The sequence below is a fragment of the Excalfactoria chinensis genome, chromosome 1, assembly GCF_039878825.1.
Source record: "Excalfactoria chinensis isolate bCotChi1 chromosome 1, bCotChi1.hap2, whole genome shotgun sequence".
Classification (NCBI taxonomy): domain Eukaryota; kingdom Metazoa; phylum Chordata; class Aves; order Galliformes; family Phasianidae; genus Excalfactoria; species Excalfactoria chinensis.
Window position 1 is genome coordinate 169,614,844 of NC_092825.1, and position 27,707 is coordinate 169,642,550.

At 38.8% G+C, this 27,707-nt stretch overlaps 2 protein-coding genes across 6 annotated transcripts; both read left to right on the plus strand.

The window, feature by feature from the left end:
* Positions 1-218: 218 nt before the first annotated feature.
* KBTBD3 (kelch repeat and BTB domain containing 3) lies at positions 219-15,168 on the plus strand. 2 transcript variants are annotated; one of them, XM_072326658.1, is made up of 3 exons: positions 219-311; positions 6,105-6,352; positions 8,990-15,168. In XM_072326658.1, the coding sequence occupies exons 2-3, from the start codon at positions 6,129-6,131 to the stop codon at positions 10,608-10,610; spliced, it is 1,845 nt and encodes a 614-aa protein (XP_072182759.1). In that variant the 5' UTR covers positions 219-311; positions 6,105-6,128; the 3' UTR covers positions 10,611-15,168. The 2 variants fall into 2 exon arrangements, with proteins under 2 accessions (XP_072182759.1, XP_072182761.1); XM_072326660.1 differs by lacking the exon at positions 219-311 and adding an exon at positions 3,570-3,825.
* Positions 15,169-17,299: 2,131 nt separating this feature from the next.
* MSANTD4 (Myb/SANT DNA binding domain containing 4 with coiled-coils) lies at positions 17,300-26,736 on the plus strand. 4 transcript variants are annotated; one of them, XM_072326664.1, is made up of 4 exons: positions 17,300-17,461; positions 18,266-18,347; positions 22,619-23,244; positions 24,751-26,736. In XM_072326664.1, the coding sequence occupies exons 3-4, from the start codon at positions 22,783-22,785 to the stop codon at positions 25,321-25,323; spliced, it is 1,035 nt and encodes a 344-aa protein (XP_072182765.1). In that variant the 5' UTR covers positions 17,300-17,461; positions 18,266-18,347; positions 22,619-22,782; the 3' UTR covers positions 25,324-26,736. The 4 variants fall into 4 exon arrangements, with proteins under 4 accessions (XP_072182765.1, XP_072182763.1, XP_072182764.1 ...); XM_072326662.1 differs by lacking the exon at positions 17,300-17,461 and adding an exon at positions 17,471-17,513; XM_072326663.1 differs by lacking the exon at positions 17,300-17,461 and adding an exon at positions 17,472-17,502.
* Positions 26,737-27,707: the final 971 nt, after the last annotated feature.

A 27,707-nucleotide genomic window follows, 5' to 3' on the forward strand; every position in this document is an offset into this window, starting at 1 on the left:
GAGGGCAGGACCAGCTGTGGAGCAGCGACAGCCAATCCGCTGTCAGAGCGGCGTCTGAGTGACAAGGGGAATGCGCCAGGTGTCAGCCTATCAGAGGAAAGGCGGTGCCCTGCGGCTGAGCTGAGCCCGCTGCGTCGTCAGAGACGCACCCGCAAGGCGGGGTGGGCGGGCTTTCATGAAGAGTGACAGCCCGCGCAGCCATTCCGAGTATAAGAGCAGGGAGAGTGACGCCGGAAGGAGCCAATCTCCTGGCGTCGCTGCCGCGCGGGGGTGGGCCAGACTTGTCGGAGAGCTGCTGGTGTTGGCTGCAGGTGGGTGCCGCGCCGTTCGGAGGGGAGAGCGAACGGGGGAATGGCTGTTCACCGGGTGCAGAGGGACAGCAGTGCTGACGGCCTCCACATCCCGAGGCCGAGCGGTCGGGCTGCGAGGAAACAAAAACAGCTCCCAGCGCCCCGCCCGCGCCAGCTTCAGTCCTTAGAATGAAGGGAGCCGCCGCGGGGCGCATGCGCGGCAGGGTGCGCATGCTCAAAAGAGCGCTGAGGTCTCTCCCGCCTCCCCGCGGGCGGGGCGCTGTGAGGGTGGGTGCGGTGGTGCGGGGCGGGCGGCCGCTCCGTGCGGGTGGTGCGGTCTGTCGCCTCCCTTTGGTGCCGCTGTTCAAAGTCCGTGGTCACGTAAAAGTGTGTCCGCTGGTGCTCCGTCAGCACTGGACGCCCTCGGTATCAGGTCACCAGGAGGCAACTGGTTTGTCCGCCCCTCAGACACATAGTTGTACATAATTATGGGGGGGGGGTGTGGAACTAGGTGGTCTTTGAGGTCCCTTTCCAAGCCATTCTATGACTCTATAAGCGCAAACAGAAGTTAGAGATGCACTACGCGGTGTGTAACGTAATTATGAATTGCAAGTTATTGCTCTCTATAACTTCCCGAAGGGAGGTTGTAGTAAGCTGGGGGTCGGCCTCTTCTCTCGTGTCATTAGTGATAGGACCAGAGGGAATGGCTTCAAGCTACGGGAGATTCAGGCTGGACATTAGGAAGTATTACTTCTCAGAAAGGGTGGTCAGGCACTGGAATGCACTGCCCAGGGAGGTGGTGGAGTCACCGACCCTGGGGGTGTTCAAGGAATGACTGGATGTTGTGTTGAGGGACATGGTTTAGTGGGAGCTATTGGTAATAGGTGAACGGTTGGACTGGATGATCTTGTAGGTCTTTTCCAACCTTGGTGATTCTGTGATTCTATGAAACTGCATTTTGATTCTAAAGATTATGTGTGCTCAATATTGCATGTATGTTGTGCAAAAAAGCCTTTTTTTTGATAACACACAGAAATTTAGAGGCTATAAAACACAGTAAAAACAGTGATTTTTCTCTTCCAGAATTTGTGATTACAACATTGGCCAGAATTAGAAGTACAACACAGCTTTTTTTTTTTTTTTTTTTTGTCTCCCGAAAATGAAAATTATAATTCTTGAACTTCCTTATCTAAAAAAACAAGCAAACAAACAAAAAAGCATCAGTTTTGGAATACAGCCCCAAAAGTCGGAGTCTTTTAACTGCAAATGTTTCTTATCTTCATGGATTGATGTGTTTGTGAGTGGATAGACAATTAAAGATCATTGCTTGCAGAGAGGGAATCTTCCACGTAGGGGTTGCCTCCAGGAATCAGTGCGATTTCACTGCTTCCTGCTGGTACCGTGCTGGGGTTGTTTTGTTTATTTTTTCCTTTTTGTTTTCATGCTGGTTTTTGTTGTTCTTGTTTTGTATTTTTTTCTTTTTTTCAATCACCTCTAAAGAATTCAAAGCTTTAAAGTCTCCGTGTCACCTTTTCTTCTTATAGCCCTGTCTCAATATGTATTATTGATAAATGCCACTTTTGTGAATTAAACGTTTCAGAATGTCACATGCATCTTTTTGATGGTCTGAAGATGATTGATGGAGTATTGAGAGAAAGTGAAGTTCAGTTCTTTATGAAAAAGCTGTGAGGCAGAATTGAGGAACCTGGAATTCTGTTACTGTTGCAGATCTTAGTAAGTTGATAAAGTAGACAAGAGCAATAACAAACTATAAATACGCAAAGCTTTCTACATAGTATTTAGACTTTAGTTACATTTCAGTTCTTTCTTGCCAGCATAGTAATCACTTAAAAGGGCCACTGAATCCTTCAGATATCTGTTCTATTCATATTCATCTTGCTGAGTATTAAATTAGGACTGTTAATCTACATGTGTAGTGGTAAACAGTGCATTTTAAAATTGTCAGTAAACAATTTCTCCCCCTTTGAATAGATCAGGAGTGAAAATAGTACATCACCTTAATAAGCACATAAAATGTGTCAAATATAAGAAATAAATATTAAAACATAATTTTATAACTGAACTTGACATGCTGAACCTTCCATGAATTTCTAGCATTCTAATTGTTACTCTACTAAAGCAGATGGAATTTATGAGACAGCATTTTTTTGAAGACTTACACTCTCTTTACAGTTTGGTTTTGTGTTAAAAAATGAAAACCTCCCTGCTTTATACAATTTCTTTCTTTTCATTGTATTAATTCTTTTTCCTATTTACAGAAAGTATGCTGTAAAATAGCAGTGCTTACAATTCTTTTGGTTTAAAATCCTGCTGTCAAGTAAGACATACAAACCAATCAGGGAGTGACAGAAGTAATGCTTTCCTGAATTGTAATCTATTTCATAGAACCACGGAATGGCTTCAGTTGAAAAGGACCACAGTGATCATCTGGTTTCAACCCCTTTATGTTCAGGATTGCCAACCACCACGTCAGTCTGCCCAGAGCCACATCCAGTCTGGCCTTGAATATCTCCCCCTTCTCAGTTTAAAACCATTCCCCCTTGTCCGATCACTATCCACCCTTGTAAACAGCCGTTCCCCCTCCTGTTTATTCCTACTTCCCCTTCCTGTACTGGGTGCCCCAGACCTGGACACAGTACTGCAGATGGGGCCTCACAAGAGCTGAGCAGAGGGGGACATTCATCTCCCTCTCCCTGCTGGCCACCCCTTTTTTAATGCAGCCCAGAACACAGTTGGCCTCCTAAGCTGCAAGCACACACTGCTGGCTCATGTCCAGCTTCTCATCCACCAGGACCCCCACATTCTTCTCCACAGGGCTGCTCACAAGGAGGTCTTTCCCCAGTTTGTATGAATATGTGGGATTGCCCCAATCCAAGTGCAGCACCCTGCACGTGTTACTCATTTAGGGTAGCTATGTTGGAATGGATACCAACATAAATTGAAGGAGTTGTACTGCAGTGGTCATGATATTAGTGTGTGGCTGTTGAAGTATATTGAAAAGGGCTGTCTTGGATGTTTTGGACTCTTTTGTAAGTTTAATGATATGTTGTGTTTACAGTCTCTTAATGTAATATCTAGGATTCAAAAAATATCCAGAGTATAAAGTTGATATACTGAAGGACAGCTGGACTTGTCAAAGGAAAAATATCAATAGATAAATAACACATTTCAGTTTATCTCATATACATTTTCAAGTAGGAAAAACTTCTAATTTTTTTTTCTTTCTTATTTTTTTTCTTTTTTAGAAAGCCGGGAGACTATACACAGAACTATGAATTTGGAAAAAAATATATAAAAAAAATGCTTTGACGAGGCAGAGTAAAATTGAAGGGAATAACTGTACAGTAAGAATAGCAGACCATCAGCTGTGACCATGTGGAGCCCACAAGCACAAACCTACACAGCAACCCTCTGCTGTCATATGTCAGGGCATCATCTGTGAGAAGACCACATGGCAGATAACTGAATTATTCCTGTGGCTGTGATGTGTCTCCCCCCAGTTTCTTTCTTCAAGGTGCTGTGAATCTTGCCATTCTTATGACCAGTTGTGCATCTACCAAAATGTAGGCATTTATCAGTGCAAGATGTAAACACCTTCAGCACCTGAGAAGTGTTGTTAAGTGATGAGGTACCTTCTGTTTGCTCGCGTCAGAGAACACGTTTCACCTCACAGCAGGCAATATCCAGCCACATACTAGTATTAGGGGTGTAACAATACAGGAGGTGCTGGAAGGCTGGTTGTATGACGAGTGCAAATCCACTTGTGTGACAGAAAAGGGCTTGAGTATATAGAGCTTCTGTGTGCCTTGAGAGGAAACTGTATGGCACACAGCCTTATGTTAAGAAATAAAAAGAGACCCTAAGTCTAATGAACCATCTAATGGAGTTTGGTTCTTGGTAATTCAGGTAAAGATAGACTTTGTAACTGGAATCCTGGGGAAGAAAGTAGAACAAAAAAAAGGAGGCTCATCGCCCAGTTTTCCTGAGCTTCAGACCTATGCAACATGTGCTCATGCTGTTTTTACCCTTCTGTCAGGAACTCAATCAAATATTTATAAATGTGACTATTGATTAATTCATATGGCCTTGTAGGAGATTGCATTAAATAATTATAGATACTAATTTGCCTTATTTTAACATACCAACTTTAAGCTATCTTGTTTAAGTATTTTGTAGGGCTTTAAAATCATGAACATATTCACCAGACCAGTAAATTAGTGCAAAAACTATCAAATAAGGTTGGAATTGGCTACAAGAAAAATGAGAATTGATTGATTTATTTATTTCCAGTGGAGTGGAAGGAAGAGCAAATTAGGCTTAACAATAGCACAGTCTTCATTAGTATCTTCCTTAATGTCAGAAAAACAGTAGTGGTATACTGAAAAAAATTGTTTTTAATACAAGATAAGGAGACACTGCTATAATGGATTAGGATTTGGGATGCAATGGATGACCACTGGATGAGAATTTAACCATAAAGCTGTACAATAAATCATAGAATCATAGAAAGCTTTGGGTTGAAAGGGACCTTAAGGGTCATCAAGCTCCAACCCCCTTGCCACAGACAGGGCCACCAACCTCCACATTTAGTACCAGGCTGCCCAGGGCCTGGTGCCAATGCTGGGATCAAGATCAATGGATTTCTTCTGTTCCAGCAGACATGGAAGTCTCCTTGTGGGTGGAACTACCTGACTAGATAAAAGTACAGATCAGTCTGCTCTGAAAATACCTCCCGTGAAGAAGGTTGCCTGATGGTAGTTTGCTCTGAGTGCATGACATGATCAGATAAACCTTTTTACAAAATTTAAAAAAGAAAATCAGGATTATCCTAGACTCCACATTTGTCCTGGACTTTTATTTTTTTTGTCCCCTTCTTTGTTGATTCATGTGGGCCATCATCTGTTGCAAGTACAGTTGGAAGTGTGGATGCAGAGTTCTGCAATCCAAGTTTCTTTATGCTTTAAAACAGGGAAGTTGGACTAAAATTTCCAGAAAGGTCAGCTTATGCATCTGTAGCAGTATGAATAGCTCTTAGGATAAGTGTAAATAAAATATATTTGAAGTTTCTTAATGCCATCAAAGTGAAGATGTTTTTAATGTAAAAAATATTTAAAAAAAAAACAACAAACAAAACAAAAAACAAAACAACAACAACAAAAAACAACAGCTTAACTGTAGAAATAAATCACTTCAGTATAGGGCTTTTCACTAGAAAAACTTTCTACTGAGAGGGATACTGCGCCATGTTAAGTTAATGCCTAAGTAGGCATTGCGTACTTAGCAGGTAGCCATAAACCTCTATTTCCCTTGCACTGTGAGCTCTAGAAAGTGCATTGAGTTTGGGGGTTTGTAGTATGCAGATGAACTTTGTAGAATCTAAAAATGTGTATTAATTTATTTTCTTTTCCATCTTCATTTTAAATCAAAATGTAGAAAGTTGAGATATTTTGAGGGTAAACCTAGTCAGAGTCTGACTTAAATGACCATTAAAATCTGTAACGCTCTCCTCAGTGTGCTTCCTGTGGACTCTGTTGAAAAAATCCCTGCAGGTGGGTGCCAAGTCAGATACATTACCTTTCACAGTATGTCTGTATATACTTTACAAAGTAGGAGTATTACACAATTCATTGTAAATGTCACTTAAATTTAGAACTGTGTGTAGGACTTGCAAACCAATTTCAGTGCTAGGATTTTTGGTTTGTGGTGTTCTGATTAGAATAAATAAATAAATGAATAAATAAATAAATAAATATGTAGTTACCACAAAATCAATTACTTATTTTTCCATTTCAGGTTCATGAATAGATTGAAGAAAACATGGCCAATCAACGAGATTACATTAGCAGGCCTATTTGCAATGGAATTTCTGTTCCTGAAAATAAAATTAATTCCTTAGTGGCTGAAGGTCATGGACAACAAATTCTAAAAGTACTACAGAAGTTCAGAGAACAAAATATATTTTTTGACTTTAAAATTATTGTGAAAGATGAAGTCATTCCTTGTCATCGTTGTGTGCTGGCAGCTTGTAGTGACTTTTTCAGGTAAGTATAATTTCGGCAGGAAATGGATTGGAAATTCTTTGGAAGGGAGGGAAATAATATTGTTACAAAAATTAAAAGATAAATCATTACAACTTTTGTATGTCTGCAGAGTTTTCATCGGAGCGGTCAAACACTCTAATACAGATAGTAAAGTGAATAATTGCACTGTTAGATTTCCAGAGTGACCTAAGAACCATGTGGGTTTGAGATTCAAACAGCAGTCCATGTATTTCACTGGCAGTGCTCACTGCTCACTGGAACACAAATGTGAAACTGTAAGTGCATGACTCTTCTGTTAGGCAAATACCAAATACATATTGCATCAAAAAATTGTGGATAAATTGTTTGTGGTTTTGGAGTTGGGTTGGATTTTATTATGAGTAATCAGAATAGCAGTTTGTCCTCAGTTATTCAAGCAGATACCTAGTATTTTTTCCAGACTACAATTTTCAGCCTTCAGTATGAAACAAAGCTGTGATCTTCCTTCTGATACTTAAAGCTATACATTCCTAAGGGACAGATTAGTCACATGCAGAATTTATGAAGAACCTTGCTAACCTTTTCATTAGCAAAACTGAGATGTGCAAACCCAGACTGCAAACCTGTTTCTAAATGTATTTTTTACTGAAACACAAAAGTAAGATGCTCTAATAAGGAAAAACTGGGGTCCTGAAAATCAGTTAATGAACTTAATTTGGTTGCCTGTACATGATACATTGTTTTTAAATTGCCTTTGAACATCCCACAGTCTGCAGAGGTGGCACAGGACATAGGCTAGACATGTCCTTAGGACTACTGACTAAAGAAGAAATGTAGATGGGATATTTCTTCATTGTAGCAATAGGTCTGGCTTTGCTTTAACATAGTAGTACTGCTTGACTCCACAGAGACGCCTGATAGATAGGAATATTAGCATGAAATGGCTTCCAGTAGTAAGTTTAAGCTGAAGTAGTTTTTGCACTACCAATAGACTTTGGGGATTAAAATTTGCCAGAAGAGTTTGTGTGTAACAGTTGTTAACAGCAGCCATAAAATTCATAAGTTGTCCTGGAATGCAAGGCTGATCTATTACCTTCAGGGAATAAAAAGTACCTGTGTCTGCTAGATAAAAAGCTTTTCATCTAAAAGATTATCTTTAATGCCTTTGGACTTCTCTGAGTTTTGGTTTCATTGTGTATAGCCAAGATTCAGCAACATTTTGCTCCCTACTTGTTAACTTTTTGATTCAGAGCCTTTTCTTCACTCCTCTCCTTCTACTGGTATTTCTCAGTTGCTACTGTTTATAAGTGAAGCTTTATTTCTTAGGCACCCCATATGCTCTCCATTTTACTCTGCAACTTAGAAACTTGTATCATAGCTTCAAAAGACTGTGTATTTATTATGTAAAAAGTTTTTTGGATGTAAGTTTCTTACTGTAATTATACCTTCTTGTTCAGGAGGTGAGCTTCCACTTTATTTGATGTTCACTTTCCAAAGAGTATGCTGCACACTGGTTTTTATTTTCTTCTTTGGTTTCATAAAAGTATGGGATTTTAAATATCACATATATCCGTATACTAATATATATATATATATATATATATATATATATATATATATACACTAACATATATATATATATACTCTCAGTAAGAGAGCTATGATATAAAACTTTTTTTTTTTTTTTTTTTTTTAAATAGGAACTACCTATGATTTATTATTAATCCAAAATATATACTCAAAATTTGGAATCATTTGTCTAAATCTTTCTCCACTGTCATCTTTGGTAAAATCTGGGACACAGATGCTTATGCTCCAGGAGGGTGAGGGCAAATGTTGTGTCAGAATGGCTCTTTTCCAGATTGCAATATCTTAATTATTTTATTTCAAAATGTTAGATTGTGTGCACTAGCTAAAAGTTAAAAAGTGGTTATTACGTATTTAGCAATAAAGTATTCAAACTTGCAGTAAAATTTAGACAGATCTACTGATCAATAACTTTTGTTTCACAATTTCAACAATTGTCTTGGTAGTCAGTCAATCTATTTTTTTATACAGGACATTTTATCATCAAATACTATTTCAAAACCTCATTTTTCTTGACATCTGCCTTTACCCATAAATCTGCCTGTCAGGTCTAAAGCAAAAAATGAGAGCTGCTCCTCATACTTTTTTTCCTCTCTCCACTCATCCATGTTGATTCCCATTTGTTCCAACCTGCAGTTTGGAAGGCCTTCTTCCTCTTAATGTTCTGTATTTATCCAGAGTGTATGACCTAAATCAAGTTGTTTTTTTTTTTTTTTTTTTTTGCTATATATTTTTTAAATCAGCCTTTCTCTTACTGTTGAAGCTGACACTGCCCCTAACAACTTTCATTCCCACTGAGTTGTAGATTTCATCTCATTTTGAAAGTCCATAGAAAACACAGCTGCTATCATTTTTGAACCATTGCTTTGAGTATGTTATCACTAATCCTTTCTTCTGATGGCATATCAAGCCAATGTATTCTTTTTGTTTTTGTTAACCTTCACATTTTAGATCTATACAGCCATCCCACCCTACTATATCCCCCAATTTTCTCCTCCTTCCCACATCGATGTTGCCTTCTGTTTGCTAGATGGTTAATTTCTGTGTGTGTCTTCTATATTTTATTCACAGAGCCATGTTTGAAGTTAATATGAAAGAACGAGATGATGGCAATGTTACTATTAGTAATCTGTCACCCAAGGCAGTGAAAGCTTTTCTTGATTACGCTTACACAGGAAAAACAGAGATAACAAACGATAACGTAGAAATGCTCTTCCAGCTGTCATCATTTCTTCAAGTTTCACTGCTTTCCAAAGCTTGCAGTGACTTTCTAATAAAGAGCATCGATCTTGTCAATTGCTTACAGTTGCTTTCTCTATCGGAAAGTTATGGTTCTGTCCGCTTATTTGATCATGCACTAGATTTTGTACAGCACCACTTTTCCCTGCTATTAAGATCAAGTGACTTTTTGGAGATGAATTTTGAGATATTACAAAAATGTCTTGAAGCCGATGAACTAAATGTCCCTGAGGAAGAATCAGTGTTGAATGCTGTTCTTCAATGGACCAAACATAACATAGAAACACGACAGAAATATCTGCCTAATTTGATCCAAAAAGTGAGGCTGCACCAGTTGCCCGAAAAGACTTTGCAAGACTTTCTGCATTCAGAAGAATATTTACTTAAAAGTGCTAATTGTTCAGTAATAATCAATGATGCAGTCAAAAGTGTGCAAGACTTCAGTGGATTATTTCCAGATGCACGTCCTTCAACAACAGAAAAATACATATTTGTTCATAAAACTGATGAAGACGGAGAAAACAGGCATACATTTTGCTACAACATCAAAACAGACAAATGGAGAGAACTACCACATACACACATGATTGATCTTCCAGGGTCAAGCTTATCTAGCTACGGAGAGAAAATATTTATAACTGGAGGATGCAAAGGGAATTGTTACAGGACGGTCAGGCTTCATATTGCTGAACCGTTTCATGATGCCACTGACCAAACCTGGTGCTACTGTCCAGTCCGCAATGAATTCTCCATAGTGTCAGCTATGAGAAAACCAAGGACAATGCACACATCTGTTGTCACCTTAAACCAGTTGTTTGTAATAGGTGGAAAGACCAGAGGAGCTCAAGAAACCCGAAGTCTTTTGGATGTAGAATCATATAATCCTCTCTCCAAAGACTGGAAGTCTGTAAGCCAATTACCAAGAGGTATCTACTATCCAGAAGCAAGTGCATGTCAGAATATAATTTATGTCCTTGGCTCAGAAGTTGAGATTACTGATGCCTTTAATCCATCTCTTGACTGTTTCTTTAAGTACAATGCTATGACTGATCAGTGGTCTGAGCTTGTAGCAGAATTTGGGCAGTTTTTCCATGCAACTCTAATCAAAGCTGTTCCAGTGAACTGCACATTGTACATATGCGATCTGTCCACCTACAAAGTCTACAGCTTCTGCCCAGAAACCTGTGTTTGGAAAGGGGAAGGATCTTTTGAATGTGCTGGCTTTAATGCAGGGGCAGTTGGGACTGAAGACAAAATTTACATATTAGGTGGTGATTATGCTCCAGAAGAAATCACGGATGAAGTTCAGGTCTACCACAGTAACAGGTCTGAGTGGGAAGAAGTTTCCCCAATGCCAAGAGCCTTAACTGAATTTTACTGTCAGGTCATTCAGTTTAATAAATATAGGGACCCCTGGTCATCTGTAATGACAATTTGCTCTGGAGAATTTTGAAATTCCTGAGTCAAAATAATCTGTTTAAATGCACAAGTTTTAGAACAGATTTTTTTTTTTTTCAGTATTAGTTTGCAGAAAAAGTATGTATTATTTTTGTTTTAAATCTTCAGTTTAAGTTGTCTGCTATAGAAATGTTTCTGAAAGGGTCTATAAAATTCTCATTCATCCTGGTCATTATACATTAAGAATTACTTAGTTTTATACACAAGTCTTCTCTGTAATTGTCCAAATAATTTCTAAATATTACTTTTCAGAAAAAAAAGTTATGAGGAATTTATTCTGTAATATGTGCCATTATTTCTGTAGTAATCACAGTTGCCGCAGGTGATAAATTGCCGAGTGAGGAAACTGATAGTGACACTGTTTCCCCTACATAACTGAAGTTTAAAGAAATCTACATTCATGGGGTTTTTTTTGTTGTTGTTGCTTTGTTTTGTTTTGGTATTTACAAACGTATTAGAGAACTTCATTGTCAGTTTTATCTTATTAGAATGACCTGAGCAAGGGGAAAAGCCAAAGTGACCTTCACAGCATTAAAACCGGGAGTCTAACTTGAAGAGACTGAAAATGCCCATCATCTTATGTCAGCTCTTCAGTTGGATCAATTTTTTTCCATCCTTGTGCCTTAGTAGTAGCTGTACTTTCTGTTTTCATCCTGTCACTGTGGCAAGACAAACTTTGATAACATTTTGCAGGGTGAGCAAGATTTCTGCAGGGTGGATGATTCAAGTGGGAACTTTGCTCCACAGATGGTCACCTCAATCACTGCAAGAAAAAACACTTCAGGATGTTTTCTAACAGAAGTCTTCCATCTCTGAAGTCTGCAGCAGTTTCTGCTAAGCAGCCAATAGGATGCTTACAGCAGAAAGTTACAGAATTAAGTTTTAGTTGTTGCTTCAGTTAACTACTGGAAAAGTTCGTATCTTGTAATACATAGAATACAAAGTTAGAAAAAGAAACAAGCCCATACTTAAAGAAAATAGTATTTCTGAAGGGAAAGAAATCATTTTTTAAAATTTCTGTTAAATGAATTAAAACACTTTCATCTTCATGGCAATTTTAAGTGATAAATTATTACAAGGTAAACACTATGCAATATACTGCTTGAGAAACTATAGTAATCTATTGTGTTAGAACTGCAATGGATTTTCAGTATTAATACTACTGTGAAGTAAATTTGATCTGATGCATACAAAGTGTCTGTCCAACAGGACACTGGAATTATCTAGGTTTCATAAACTCACCTGTACTCTTCCACAGCCTGAGAATTTTCTTCCTTTCCTGATAATTAAATAAGATTTCAGTAGCCCTTATGTATGAATTAGGCCATAAGGTTGTGTTATGCCGGACAGAATGGTTCTAAACATATAAGCATGCCTTTTCCAAGCAGCTTGAATATGAACAAAATTTAGTGAGGTACCTAATGCATCTTTTACATGTCTTCAGACAACCACTGTAATTTTGCTATTACAACTCTGCTGCATGTACTTTTGGCAAAAGTAAAGCTCAATATTAATGCTTAAAGCTTAATATTGCCTAGCAACATATTTCTCTTTCAAACAGTAAACAGTGGAAATCTCAAATTCTGCCATTTGTATAATTTATCAAATATCTTTCAAAAGTTAGATAATATTATAAGTATTTTCATAAGGATGTAAATGAAAATTATGCACACTTGGATGACCTATTAATAGTGGAACTTTCCCCCTCAGTAATTCGCATTAAGGTATGTGTCAGTTCTGTAGAAGTAAGTCGTTTATTGTAGTAGTATTTCAGGTAACTTCCACATTTATTTTGATCTTTTCATAGTGAATCTCCAAATCATATTGTAAGTAGAATTAGACTGGTAACATTTACAATCGTTTTTATGTCAGAACATGCCTACTTTTTGTCAGTAAAAATGATATGTATTGAATAGTTTAGGAGAGATGGAGAATACCATTCCTGCTCATTAAATTATTAAGGGAAAAAATAAATAGGAATATAGGAGAAATAGGAGTTTTAGCATCAGTAGGCTTGTCAAGGTAGCATAAACTTCATTTAATTATCACAACTTATCGCTTTCCATCAGCACAGGACTGCACAGAGCTGCCAGGTCATGGCCTGAACCAATGGTTGAGCACCAGGTGAGAAGGCATGCCTATCCCAGGGAGCCTAGGTGCAAGCAATGCACATGAGTGGCTGAAAGGGTGGAGACTTGACCCATCCCTCCTCACCCTCATTTAAGGGTAGTAGCTGAGGGAGCAGAAGCTCTTTAGATAGAGATTGCGCTCTTCTATTACTGGATATTAGAAGGAGTGAGCAAGTTTTCTTCTTTGTTATCTTTTGTTGCTCCATAATGCTTGTATCCAAGTAGGAGATGCTGCCATTGCCTTCTTTTGTTGCACAGAGGCTCAGTTCTTGTTTGCTTGTGGTTTTGTGCTGTTTTTAATACCCAAGTAATGACCATGTAATTTATGCAATGACAACAGCGACACATTATGCCCATCTTATATGGGTATAAACAGCTATGCAAGTTGGAAGAGACTAGAGAACTGCATGTTACTTTCTGTTGCTTCTGTCCTGACCAAATTGCTGCACTGCGTGAACAGCACTGAGTCAGTCACAAGTTCAGGTGATGCTCTTTCTTCCAAGTATTTTCTTACAGTATGTTTTATTCGGTATACTTGCTGTATGCACATACCTCTGCCATATGACACCAAACAGCATATGTGGTAAATTACTCGTTATTCATATACATATATAGAGAGAGAAAAAAATTAAGCATAACTTTATTGGGAAAAAGAAATGCTTCTTTGATATTCTATGCTGCATTTGTACAGGAACTCAAGTCAGTTCGCAGTCCAGCAAATCATTCATGGATTTCAAATGGTGTTTCACTCTCTTAATTGCTGATGAGAAAATTAATTAGTAGCATCAGTTCCTTCTTACTATTTATCACAAAAAATTACTGTGAAGTAAAATGAATTTTGTTCTGTTGCATTGGTAAACACGTGGAGGGGGAAAATAGAGGTTATTTGCTGTAATTTCAGTATGATGATAGGAGAAGGGGAAATGGTTTCAAACTGAAGGAGAGGAGATATAGACTAGACGTAAGAGATTTTATTATTATTATTATTATTATTATTATTATTATTATTATTATTACTATTATTATTATTTTTACCTTAAATGGTAATGAAGCACTGGCACAGGTTGCCCAGAGAGATGGTAGTGTCCTGTCCCTGGAGACACTGCAGGTCAGGCTGGATGGGGCTCTGATGAAGCTGTAGTGTCCCTGCTCATGGCAGGGGGGTTGGGCTAGATAGCCTTTAAAGGTCTCTTCCAACTCAGCAGATTCTGATTCATATGTTGGGCTGAATCTGATAGTGGAATTGAATGCAAAAGAATCTATGTTACAAAGTCATGGTTAAAAACAAGGCTTTAAGATAAAAGTAATGACTTATTTATCACAGGATTTATAATACATCTAGTGATGGATGAAATCTCAGTGAAGTCAACTGCACTACCCAAAACAATGCGAATTTCTTGCATTAATTTCTTCTGTAGGTCTGGATCAAATATATATTTTTAGCTGACTACACAGCAATGTCAGAATTTAAAAAGATCCCAAAATCTGTGCAGGGTGATTTTCTTTCTACAACTCTTCTGAATTTTCAAAGCTCACAGAACTTAATAAAAAAGTACATTCCTCTGAAAATAATGCATTACTAGATAATGATTACCTAGGTTCTCACTGAAATATATTAAAATGTTTCAAACGTACAAATTGCATGTAAAAGTATATGCTACTATTTGCACCTAAATGATGTAACCAAAACATTTCTAATAGTTGTTTACTGTATGTCATAGAACACATTATAAGCATGACCAGTACAATATACATTAAGATAATATACATGTGGGATTTTAATACCCAGTAATGATTATGTTGGATAGCTTTATAAGAATGCACTGAAAACATTATGGCACTTTGGTAGTGTTATCATACTGGTTTAGTTACAATAAATATAAATTATTCATGTATTTATATTGATTATGTTTGCACAGACCTGATAATTATTATTTCTGTATTAATGAATTTATTTTCTATATTCTAAATATGTTAGTGGTAAGTTGGTTTACTGCTGTTAAAAATTCATTACATTTTAAAAATGGAGTAAAATTTATTGGGTCAGATTTGTTCCCAGTGCTACTCCATTAAGAAATCCGTATACCTCTTCTGATCAGTAATAAGTATTAGGTAAGGTGTAGGATATAGGATGTGCTGATAGCGTTTGGAAATGTGGAGTCTAATTTTAGATGTTTCTGTTTGTGGTTGACCAACAGGAGGCAGCATAAGATCTATTTTAATTAATACAGAATTAAACCAGGGATATTTTGACAATATTTGTATGTGAAAATGATGCTCAGCTTACTTTTTCCCTTCTAACACCCAGTAAAGCATAGAGATCATTAAAATCCTGCTGCTGCCTGGGCTCTGCTGATATGTGGAAGTATGACACCACTGTATGTTTGCTGAGATGTTCGTTCTTCTGTGAAATAAAGCACCAAGCAACTGAATCCTTCTCTCGTCTCTGTTATTGTTTTTGGGGTTTGCTTCTTTGTTTCTAATGAGTTTCAAATCACAGAGAATCTACAATGTTTCCAACTAGGCTAACATTTTTTTTTCCCAACTTGTGAACATTTTGCATATTAGGACATGACCAAGAAAACAAAAACTGCAGTGACAGTGTATTTCTTTTTTCCCCCCACTATCCTTGAACTTTGTGTATCATTTGTAAATCAGTTTGCTTTTATCAAGGTAAATTAATTAATTTAGTCTGCTGGAAGCTGTATTTTTTATTTTCATTTATTATTATTACTATTATTACTATATAGTACTTGTTTAAATTGTTTTTTTTTTTTGTTTGTTTTTTGTTTGTTTGTTTTTTTATTGGATCCATCTAAATCAGATTGGTGTGTAGTATTTTCAGTAGCTTAATTATTGAAAACGATTATCTATGTTGAAGTGGGCTTCCATGCTACGTTAGACGTTGCTACTCTAAAATACATGAATGCAAAGGGTGCAGATGTGGCATTATGTGAGAGGCCTGTGTTCTTATACTCCTCCAGAACTTAAAATTCAGTGACTTTCACAGTCTGCATCACAGACTGCATCACAGTATCTTACACAAGATACCATATCATTCATAAGAAGTTATTCAATGGTTTCCTTAGTTTGTTAGTAAGTTAAATACTTGGAATATGTGCAGAACTTGCTCACTGTTAAACACCTAAGTCACATTCCTTGACCAGCACATTTCCTTTATGCCTTCACAATTATATGTAACTTTATGGTTGGGCAGCACTAGTTTCAGGTTATTTTCTCCCCTCCTGCTATTGTTACTACTTCTAGGTGCAAAGATAAATTCTCACAATTAACAGTGACATGCAGACAAAACAGTTCCTGCAATTATCACTGTATCTTCAGTTTTCCTCTGTTTCAGTCAGCTACGTGTAAATTCAAGTGAGTTCATGTGAATGAAGGTGGTCTAAAGACTCATGCAGTGGAGGAAGCTGGTATATACCAAATAGCCTCTGTAACAGTAGAGTAACAATTGGGAAGAAAGGAGATCTATTTAACATTACAAGAACAGCTACCATGAGATCTCATAGTTCAATTTATATTAATGAGCAGTAATCATATCTAGTGTTTTTGTGTTCCCTATGAAAAATAGATGTATTATTATAATTAGCACTAATTATTTTTGCAGATTGGCAGAGGCTCAGGCTGGTAATGAGTTCCCTTATTTGTCTTTTTCTACCTATTGCACTTCAGGTTGAACTAGCTTCCAACACCTTCAGGGCACACTTGTAACTTATTTATGAGCACTGTCAAAATATGTAAAGAACATAACAACATAAACTAAAGCCTCGGTAATGCAGAGGTTTTATTAAATACAATATACAGTGTAAAAAAATACTAACAAAGTGGCAACAAAGTATGGTCTTCTTGCCCTGCTCTCCACTATTTTCCTCCTTAAATTGCTGCAATACACAATGGGCACAGTGTAGCAGCAGAACTATCATCTTCTGTGAGCTGATAAAACCTCGTAGGCCTCTGTGAATGCACTGGCCTGCAGCCCGCTGGGTCTGTATCTGAAAGGGTTCAGCAAGGGCCCGGTCATCAGCGTGCAAAGCAGCCAGATCAGGCAGAACATAGGTAACGTTTCCACGTTACGTAACCATCTTTGTTAGTTATCCATCCCCAAGCAGCGCCCGAGGCCCACGCAAAGGCCGCATTGCCATGACAACGAGACGCACACGGGGCGAAGGCCGGGCAGCTCACCGGGCTGCGGAGACGGGAAAAGAGGCCGCGACAGCACAGCTCCGCTACGGCATTTCGCTCGCGTGCTCGCTGCCGAGAATACTGCGGCTTACGTAGGCAGCGCATTTCAAAACATCTTCTCCCACTACAGAATCACCTGAATCGCATCAGCCCATCCCTCAGTACAACCCTACAGCGCGCCCGCCCAACGCCTCACTGAGCACAAGAAACGCGCCGCCGGAAAGTCACGGGGGGAGGGCGGGCTTTGGCAAAAACTAGCCAATCAACGGAAGCCATCGTTATGACGAGCAGCGGCCGTAGCCAATGCTGAATGATGCTGCGCGAGCGGTGTCCCCGCTTATTCAGAAGCTTATTCGGGGCATTCTGGCGCGTCTAGGAGGGCGGGACAGGGGTAAACAAGAGACGAGCCTCAACAGCCAATAGGTGCGCTCGAAGAGCTGATGGGCACTCAGATCGCCCAATAGGAAGGTGTCGGTCGTTAAAGGGCCGGCGACCCGGTGGGGTGAGTTGGGCGTAGGTGAGTAACGTGCGCGGCTGCCGGGGCGGGCGAGGCTTGCGGTGGGTCTGAGGTAGTCGCGTTCCCGGCGCCTTATGGGGGGCTGTCCTACCGGTTCTCAGCCCTCGGCCCCTTTGTGGGAGCAGAACGGCTGCACTCTCGATCCCGGGGAGCGCTGAGGCTGCAGCCCGCTGCCCTCCCGTGAGCGTTGTGGGGCCCCTCGGTCTCCAACGGCCTCGGTTGCCTGGAAGCCCGGCGTGGGGAGGGATGTCGGCGGGGCTGTCCGCCGCCTTTGTTCTCTGTGAGGGCTCCCGGCGCCTCCTGGAGGTTCAGGGCCGTGCCTGATAGGAGGGCCGAGGCTGGGGGCTTTGCGGCCTCCTTGCTCTTCCTTCTCCGCTTCTGATCTAAGAGCGGTGGGGTTTCGCTTACACGTTAGGAGTAAGTTTTTCACCGAGAAGGCAGTGAGATCCTGGCACAGCTGACCAGAGAGCTGTGCTGCCCCATCCCTGGAGGCGCTCGGTGCCAGATTGGATGGGGCCCAGGGCCTCAGCTGGTGGGGGGCAGCTCTGCCCATCGTGGGGTTTTGGGACTGGGTTGACCTTGGGGTCACTTCCCACCTAAGCCGTTCTGTGTGTTCAGTAGTACCAACTGAACTGATGTGGAACGTGTTTGTTTAGAATTGTTTCAGAACATCATTTTGCTTAATTATGAGGTAGGCAAGGGGTTGTAGAGCAAACAAAGGCAAAACTAATGCTACAGGGAGGGATGTCGAGGGGTTGGGGGGGGTGAGATGATGAATGCAGCCTTATCTCTCTCTTGCACCAGGCACTTGTGCTCACTTACGGGTTCAGACTGTGACTTAGGAATTCCACTACAGCCTGCAAGTCAAGATAACTCAGCAATTGGGGTGAGAATATTATAATAACTTGTTAGAATCAATTGTAGTATCCCCTCCTATTCTAATTGTAATATAAGAATAATCTACGCGTAGTTTCTTAGAATCAATTGTAGTATCCCCTCCTATTCCTGCATATGTATATCTTGTCTCTATAAATATCCTTAAGCTGTCACTTCGTGGTGTGCAAACTAGGAGGGGCTATTTACCCCCCTTTGTACCCAGAGTGCGTGCACAGTGCTGTAATAGAAGTAAACACCTGCTTTATAACTATTTTGTAGTTAGAGAGTTTGATTTCTGGAAGTTGGAACCATCTCTCAATACTAGAATTTTTCACAAACTAACGCAGCCATCTGTTTGGTACCATACCTTAAGTTTCCCAGAAAGCCCTGTGTTCAGTGTTATGTATAGGCTATCCAATTCTCAAATTTGGTTTTAGAAAAAGAGGTTACAAGGACTGCTAATCTAATGCTTATTTTGTTTAGTCATGACTTCTGGAAACTTTGAACATGAAGACAACCATCAAGGCACAATAACAAAAAGAGAGATCTCTGTGTGTGTGTGTGTGTGTGTATATATATATATACACATGTATATATACAAATAAATAGAGAGAGTGGACTGTGGGCGTTTTTGGTGTTGTTTGATTATGATCTTTTGTGTTGTTTGTTTATTTGTTGGTTTGTTTGTTCGTTTAAATGCTCCATTCTAGCATGTGCTCACACAGTAAGATGCAAGGAAAGGAAAAATAAAGACACAGCAGCAGACTGTAGGTGCCTCTGTTATATTTTGAGATTACGAATCTTCTGTATATTTATAGATTGTTCAGGTTAGTTTCACAATACTGTTTCATGTCAGCAATGACACATAGTTCCAGTTTCTTTAGACCAGATACAAGAGCCTTCTTAACCTTCAGTTGCGGCTGGCCTGACAGGACTGTACCAAACTCAGTATCACATTACTGGCTCTCCTGGGCACACCTCAGAAGCTTTCTGTTATCTCATGATGGAAAGCCCTTCTCTTTCTCTGGATAGCACTTTGCATTTGTATCCAAATGGTGCACATTTTGCATTTGCATTCCAAGTAATGTGTGCACAGCTGCTAGTCATGTCAGAGGCTGTTTGCATCGTTTGTCATTTCTCTGGGATTTCTCTGTCACATAAACTAGGCTTTTGTCATCTCTCCTCTAATCTGCTCATCCTTTTTGTGAGTGAACCACTTTTATTCCCAGCTGATGCACTCAGCAGACTTTGTTTGCTGTGGAATCTTCTGCTAAAGAAACACAAACATTGAAGTCTTACGGTTCTGATTTTGGTAAAAGCTGAAATGTTTGTCTGGAATTATTTCTGAGTGTGTATTTTTGTTTTAGACATCAAACCAGAAATCAAACATGCTTTATGTTTTGTTCTTGTGAAACTAATCTTTTCAAATTGCTGATGTTTTTGTTCTTTCTTTGTAGCGATCTATGATATGTACAAATCCTTGCCTGTTCTCATTCTTGTCTGTTAAATAGTTTTAAGCATGAAGCAGTTCATTATTTTTCTGAATTAAAAGTAATATCCTGGACACTATCTATAAATATCAGAGCGTTAGAACCAGAATTTTACCAACATCAGCTTTATTTAGATAATAGTGCTTTTTATTTAATATGTCAGAAAGCTAAATGATCCAACTGTGAAGTAGGTCCAAATCTGCTGTTCTATATGCTGCTAAGAGAATTCATTAGCACCATTTGCGCTAGTGAGAAACGTCCTCAGTGAGGCAGTGTGCTTTGAGAAGGCAGAGTGAAAAAGTGAGGAGTGCTTAACAATTAGAGACTAACAGCAGAGAGTTGTAAAATAGGTAGGCTACGCAGTTGCTTTTGGAGGCTTATATATTCTATAGGGGGAAAAAAAATAAGGGAAAAAAAAAAAAAAGTTTAAAAGAAAGCTATACAAAATGGCATTTTATGCCATGGGTTCCCAATGTAGTGGTGCAGTGCCTGACCTGTAACTTAAAATCCAAATCCAAGATGTGGCACTTGTGGAAGAGTGGATGGGCAGTCAGGGTGGTGATGCAGAGCACCTGGCTAAGCAGCAATTGGACTGAACTGCAAGGTCACCTGGCAGCTGTGCATTTTAACTTAGCTGGCCTCCAGCTAAGAGGAAAGCTCAGCAGCCTATCTTCCACATTCATGTAGAATTGTGTTTAATAAATGACATGGACGAAAAATTGATTTTAAAACCTGAATCTGATACTTAGGTAACATATAAGACAGTTATTTATCTATTAAGACATCCAAGATTTTCATGTATCCTGTGTGTGAGTACTTGGGGAAATCTGACCCATTGTTCAATAGCTAGCCAAGTACTTGGATGTCTACTTAAGTACTTGCTTAAATTCAAGAAGTTCTACCAATTTCCAGTAAAAATAAGTGAATTTTGACTTCAAACAAAGGTTTGGTGCTTTGGTTGTGGTAAGTCAGAAAGACTGTCTATGCTTTGTGTTAGGACTCTACATAACTCAGGATCAGGCCTTAGGCAACTTGTTGATGTCCCTGTTCATTGCTGAGGGGTTGGACGAGATGACCTTCAAAGGTCTCTTCCAACTCTATGGATTCTGTGATTCTGTAACTCTGTGCACCTTCATACGTATGCATGCAGTTTCTGAAGCCAGTGTAAAGTACCAGGCACCAGGAATTCCGCTTAATCTTTTTATTTATCGGTTCAGAATAATAAACTTATTAACAGTAAAACTTATAAAAGTAATCTAAGTTCTTTCTGTATATTGGGAGCTCTTTTGCTCAATGACTTTTAGAAAGTTTTTAATATAAATACTGAAGATGAATTTGAGTTTAATAGATAGGTCAAGAAATTCAATTACTATGAAGACAGAAAAGAACTAGCACTGTAATTAGGATTTGAAAAGCAGAGTAAGTACCAAATAAATTGATTTACTGCCAGAGAGATGTAAGTATGATGCTGCTTCCTTGAAAACCCAAATATCTTTTCATGGCAAACTTATAATAATGAAGGTTAAAGGAGAAGTTTAAAGATCAGGTAGAAGGTCTCTGAAAAAAATACTAGTGTAGCTCTAACAGATACAAAGATACAGTGCTGTGTTGTGGTATAAATCTGACTTTTTAAATAGCACAGAGTTGGGAGTGGGTTGTTTTTTCTATCTGTTTTTGTTTGTTTGTTTTAATATTGGTCATGGCAAGAAGTGCATCTACATTACAGCCCTAAGTTATAGTATGTATTTAAATCATGCTGTTTTCTCAAGATGAATTATTAGTTTCTTCTTTTATTTACTGAACTGCAGGGAGCTTCATATATCTTAAATAGAAACATGCAGCTTGCAAAACTTGGAAAACTTTGTAAGCTAGTTACATATAGCCAGCAGTGCACAGGAGATGCAGGCTGTAGACTGTTACGTGCTGTATGCCCCAAATTAAGAGTTTTCATTAATGTGCTGATGTATATGTTCTATATAGAGTTGTGCACTCGGTCCAAGTTTAGCTTCCCCTAGCATTAGGCACAGGATCAGCCATTAGCTGGGGTACAGGACTGGATGAGCTTTGAATCTGACGTGAATTGCAGCATTTTACAGTGTGAGGGCCATGGAGCAGGGCTTTAACACATGCAAGTAATGACTTTTTCCTATACCTATTTCTTATAGTAGCATCTCGAATGCATGACATTGGTTTGAACACTTAGTTCAAATAGTTGTTTTCTATCATATGGCAGGATTGCTCCAGTATTTTGTTGTGATTATGGTAGGTCAGAAGAGGATCTAAGGTGTCAGCTTTTAACATGTACCTACTTGTATCAACTTACATATATATGTTTTTCATAGAAGTAGTTTAAAAATGTTTCAGAAATTTCATTTGCCTAAATATGTTGTTTTTGAGTTAACAATGTAAAAAAATCTTAGCCTCTTTTCGAAATGACTTAGTATTCAGACTGAGATGTATATGTCAAATTTCAGCCTGAAGTGTATCCCAGCAGGCCAAGCAGTAAGAGCTACAGGAAAATAGCTATATTCTTGTAATGGAAATATCAACTCAACCTGAACAGTTTATGACATAGATATATTAATAGGTTTATAATTCATATGAGTTTATGAGTAGCTCATCAATAGCTACTTTATATTCAGAGTATAGCAAAATTGTTTTCTTCTAACAGATGAGCACTATGTTCAGAATGCGCACTTCCTTAACTGGTGATTTTGGAGCCAAGCTCATTAAATGAAAATATACAGTGTATATCTTTGAGATTTATTTTGTTTGCTTTTTTTTCTTGTAGGAGCACCGACATATAGGAGAATACTACAAAGTGAAGACAAAACACATCTAACGAGAGCTGATCTCTGCTTTCATTGTTTTTTAAACTTTGTGTTAATAACTGCGTAGTGTCAAATAACCTTTGTAATCTGCTGTGCTAAAATTATTAGCTTAAAGCTGGAAAAAATGAAACAATTGAAAAGAAAAAGAAAAAGTAATTTTAGTGTTCAGGAAACTCAAACTCTCCTTAAAGAGATCAGAAAAAGGAGAGAAGTACTCTTTTCAAAGCAACTTAATACAACAATTAACGAGATGAAACGGAAAGCGTGGGAGGAAATAGCAGAGTGTGTGAATGCTGTAGGTGAAGGTGAGCAAAGAACAGGGACAGAAGTGAAAAGGCGATACCTTGACTGGAGAGCACTCATGAAGAGAAAACGTCTGAATGCAAACATCAAGGCAGTAGGTGCAGGGTTTCACCTTCCTTCATCTGACTTAGATGACTCTCTCAATGAAGATATAGATGACAAAATGGGGTTTGCAAATGAATCTGGTTTTGAATGGCAGAACATCACTGACTTCAGAGAAGCAGGTGGGTCTTTAACAGAAATCAAAGTAGAAGAAGAGGAGGAGGATCCACAAAATTTTGAAGTAAGTGACTGGCATACATTAGCTATGTGCAATATGGCTGGTTTTCCCACCTCAGCAAAGGCTTTTCACTGTTCTTCTTTAGCATCAGTTTTTGCTTTGTCTGACTGTGTGAATTAAGTAGTAGAAAAAATTGTGCTTCAGAGGGAAGGTATTAAAATTTAGCAGCTTGCAGTGGTCTGTAAGATTGGTAAACCTCAATACAAGTATGTATTTGAATATGTTTTCCGTTTCTGTGTGTTATAGATTGAAATTATTCCTATCAGTAGAATGAAAATACATTACTGAAGGATATTGACTGTTTTAATACTTAGCGTATCAGAGTGGATGAACACAGAAGGGAATGCACCTCTTTAACAAATGAAAGTGCATGTTACCTGAAGGTACAGAAAGAAGGAAATGGAATATTCTTTGCATTTCTTAAAATGAGACCACAGGAGGATTTATTACCTGAATAAATCAGTCAGCTATTCCTGTCAGAATTGTATCTGTGAATCCTGTGGCCAGGCTGCTATTTTTAGTAGCATCTTCGCTGTTCTAGCACCCAATGAGACTGAAATCACATTTGGATAGTTGTTTTGTTTTGTGTTTTAATATAGGTTCAAATCATGTCTTAGTTTAGTTGGAATCTATGCTGGGAGAAAATAACAGCACAAGCTCTTAAAAATAGTAGTGAGACCACTGCTTGACAGCTGCTGAAGAAAGGTCTCGATCTTCTCTAAAACTCAAATACTGGTAGTTGCTCTCATTGCCTTACATTGTTTTCTGAACCCATGTCTTCCTTCGTTTGCCTTCCATTTGCAGTATTTGTAATGGGAAACAATAGTCCTGTTTGTATTATGGTGTATAGCACATAGCTCTTGCATGATTACAGCCTTCATAGTTTGCCAAGAACAGTGGTACTTAACCCTAATAATCTGTGTCACGAGTGGTTTTCCAGCAAAAATGACAACATAAGATTGGTCAAACAAGTCCTGTTTATTGACCCACTTACACAGTTTGAAGGGTTAGGACCATGTGAAAAATGCCAGATGGTTTTAAATACTGCAGTGTTAAATGTTTTTAGAAATTGAATCCTTGTGTTAATGAAGGCTGGGTTAGCTTTAATACCACGAAGCCTATGGATCCAGCTGCTCTGATAGATAAATTAGTCACAACAAATCGCTAGTGGCTTACATAAATGTCATTGAGCTTTGTGAAAAGTAAGGCCAGCACATGCTTTTTAGGTCTAGTTATCTGTCAGCGATTCTGAATGCTCTGTAATATCTTATCATGCAGTCTTTTTTGTGCTAGTCTTGCATGTCTATAGCTAAACAGATTTTTCATTACAAATATTAGGTTACAGATCAAGTGTCTCTCAGGCAATGTAATGACATGATGTAATATATTTTTCAAGATGCAGAAAAAAAAACAAAACAGACATTTGTTATTTTCAGTGAAGTTGTGTATAATGCGGATCTAGCAGGGAGACTGGGATGTAATTCTTGTGCGTTGCATTCTTTTCTGCAGTTTCCTATTGAGGAAGAAGAAATTTTTTCATCAGTTTTGCCAGATTCAAAAAAAGAAAATGACCTACCAGACTTCACCCACATTGAGGAGTTTGGAAATCTAAGTTCTGCTCAAGCTAGATTAGCCTACGAAGATTCGCACTTGCTTATAAATCTAGAGAAGCAGAAGGTGGAGCTGGAGAAGCAGCGATTAGATATTGAAGCTGAACGGTTGCAAGTGGAGAAGGAGCGCCTGCAAATTGAAAAAGAACGGCTGCGGCATATTGACTTGGAGCATGAGAGACTTCAGCTGGAGAAGGAGCGACTTCAAATCGAGCGGGAGAAACTGAGGCTAGAGACTCTGCGTGCTGAGAAACCTGCCCTGGAAAATGACCTCACCCAAGCGGAAAAACCCATCATACAGCCGCTGGATCTAGAAACTGAAAAGTTAAAACTTGAAAAAGAACGCTTGCAGTTAGAGAAAGAAAGGTTGCAGTTCTTAAAATTTGAGTCAGAGAAGCTGCAGATTGAGAAGGAGCGCTTGCAAGTGGAGAAAGAACGCCTCCGAATTCAGAGAGAGGGTCTCTTGCAGTGAGCTTCTCAACTGGAGTGTTAATACTGGTGTTCTGTTGTTGTGTAAAACATAGGTAGCTCTTTTCCTGATGCTGAAACTGTTGTAAAGGTCTGACGTTCTTCTGTTGAATGTTGATGTTGAACTTTTAATAAAGGAAAAAAATAATGGTGCTCAGTACGTCAGTGTGCCTGTGTAAATATGCTTATATATTAAATTGCTTTTCAGTGTATCAGAACTAAGTGTTCTCTTGTCTTCAGAATTGTGCTGTATTAGTTTGGTGTCCTTCTCTCAAAGCCACATAAGAAGAATTAAGACCAAATGCTATACTCCTTTTGTTTTTTTTCCATACTTTGCTAACAGGGAGTGTTCAAATAAGTCAATATGTGTTGTGAAGGCCTCATGCTGAGGGTAGTCCATGCAGTAAATAAGTATAATTAGGCAGAACATAGTAACATACAGTCATGATGTGTTTCATTAAATTTTATTTCCCCTTTTTGTGTTGTTTTTTTTTTTTTTCCCCACTTCTACAGCTGAAAGGAGTTCACTAAAAGTTCAAGAAGTGAACACGGTGTTTACCATTGGAAATGCAGAAGGTTGTGTTCTGCCTTCTTGAAGTGTTCATACCAGCTAGTTATGCATCAGCCCAGCTACCATAAGCAAGACTTTTAGATGGATTGGGTCACTAATTATGTTATGTGAAGTATTGTATGCCTTGATTACCTGTCAGTATAGCATGGGGGCTTAGTAGCAGGAAGTGACAGCTGTCTGATCAGTCTGTGATCATTGCCTGAAGGAAATTGCTAGACCTGGTTTATTTTTTGAAAGAGTTCAGCTGATGGTAGGAGTCTTTGGAGTGGAGACAGGCTGTGCACAGGCTAGTGAGAACTGAGCTTGAACACTAATGCTCTTGATATTAATTCTTCCTGGCTGACACTGAGGTTCGCAGAGTCATAGAATGGCTTGTGTTGGAAGGGGCGCTAAGGATCATCAAATTCCAACCCCCTTCCACAGACAGGGCCACCAACTTCTGGGTTATATCTGTCAGACAACCTGTTTCATGGCTGATGCCATACAGCATGTTTTAGTTAGGTGGACAGAAGTGGTTAGTACTGAAGGCTATTGTTTCATATGTAATGTATTTGTTTCAGTAAAAGCCTCTTTGTGATTTCATATATGTATGTGTAAATCCCAACTGAGCCACATTTTAGAATTCTCATTTTTTTTCTGTGAGCAACTACCTTCTTTGATTCCATTCAAAACTACGAGAATACTAAATCTGAATATATGTTGAGTGACTTAACATGGATTCTTGTGCAAGTAAATATATTTATACCACTATAGGATTACTTTTATTCTGCAAAGAAAACATTATTTTTTTATTATGGAGACAAGTGTGCTTCTACAGTGGAAATAAATATGACTACTGCAACCCAGAATTGCTCTTGAGACTATGTTTATTCAGGGCAGTATATAAAAAGAAACTTGAATTCTTAACATTGCGACGCCCAAAAGATGCTGGTGTCTGCATTCCTTGTGTAGTAAGTGGGAGAAACAGAGCATTTCAGAGTGGGACTCAAATGTAGCATCACTCAATTGGAAAAGGAAAAGACAAAGACCAGCTGGATAGAAATGCCCCAGGGATAAACATACCTGAAATTCCTTCTTCCTGAAATAAAATAGTGACTTTTCAGGTCCCTGACATGTTTTAAAAGAAAGAAAGAAAGAAAAGTTATACTAAGAACTGCGTTACGTGCTCATCTGGCACAGTTTTTTGAAGGATCTTCCCTTTATTTTCCCCTTTTAAAACATGGAAGAGGCAGAATTCAGAAGATCTGTCAGGATTGCCTCTTGTAGTGAATTTGCCCTGTAACAAATAACTTGGGCTTCACAATGGTTGTCTCCTGAGTTATCTGACTTTCTAGATGACTGCTCTTCCAAGCCAAGGAGCGAGGGGCAACATTGCCACTAGCACAGGAGGTAACGACCAGGTGGACCAAGCCAGGACAGGGGATGCTGTTGTGGTCCCGTCTGTTAGAAGTTCTCATTCAGGAAAGAGCAGATATGGAATCTGGATCCTGTTTTGAGAGGGAATTAATGTTGCTGCTCAACACTGGTGCCTGTCTTTGTATTTTACTCTAGCTGAATGACTTCACCATTGGAAAAATGGTTTGCGTTTTATGTTGGACATCTCTTTGGACACCATTTCCAAGCATTTTCCCAAGTCAATGGGGTAAAAAAGTTGAGATATATCTGAATAATTCATCTTTCATTTCATCAATTTGAACACTCCTCCAAGTGTGAATAGAGCAGCCTGCAAGCAATTATTTCCTCCAACAACTGTCTGTTCAGCTTCCTAGGGAAATGATGGACCCCTTGGTTATACAGAACCTTTTGGAAAATACTGA

Bases quoted from the DNA above. Each gene is read 5' to 3' on its own strand.
- KBTBD3 (XM_072326658.1), top strand. From the start codon at position 6,129: ATGGCCAATCAACGAGATTACATTAGCAGGCCTATTTGCAATGGAATT. The intron at 6,353-8,989 runs GTAAGTATAATT...TTTTATTCACAG, and splicing joins GCTTGTAGTGACTTTTTCAG to AGCCATGTTTGAAGTTAATA.
- MSANTD4 (XM_072326664.1), top strand. From the start codon at position 22,783: ATGAAACAATTGAAAAGAAAAAGAAAAAGTAATTTTAGTGTTCAGGAA. The intron at 23,245-24,750 runs GTAAGTGACTGG...TCTTTTCTGCAG, and splicing joins AGGATCCACAAAATTTTGAA to TTTCCTATTGAGGAAGAAGA.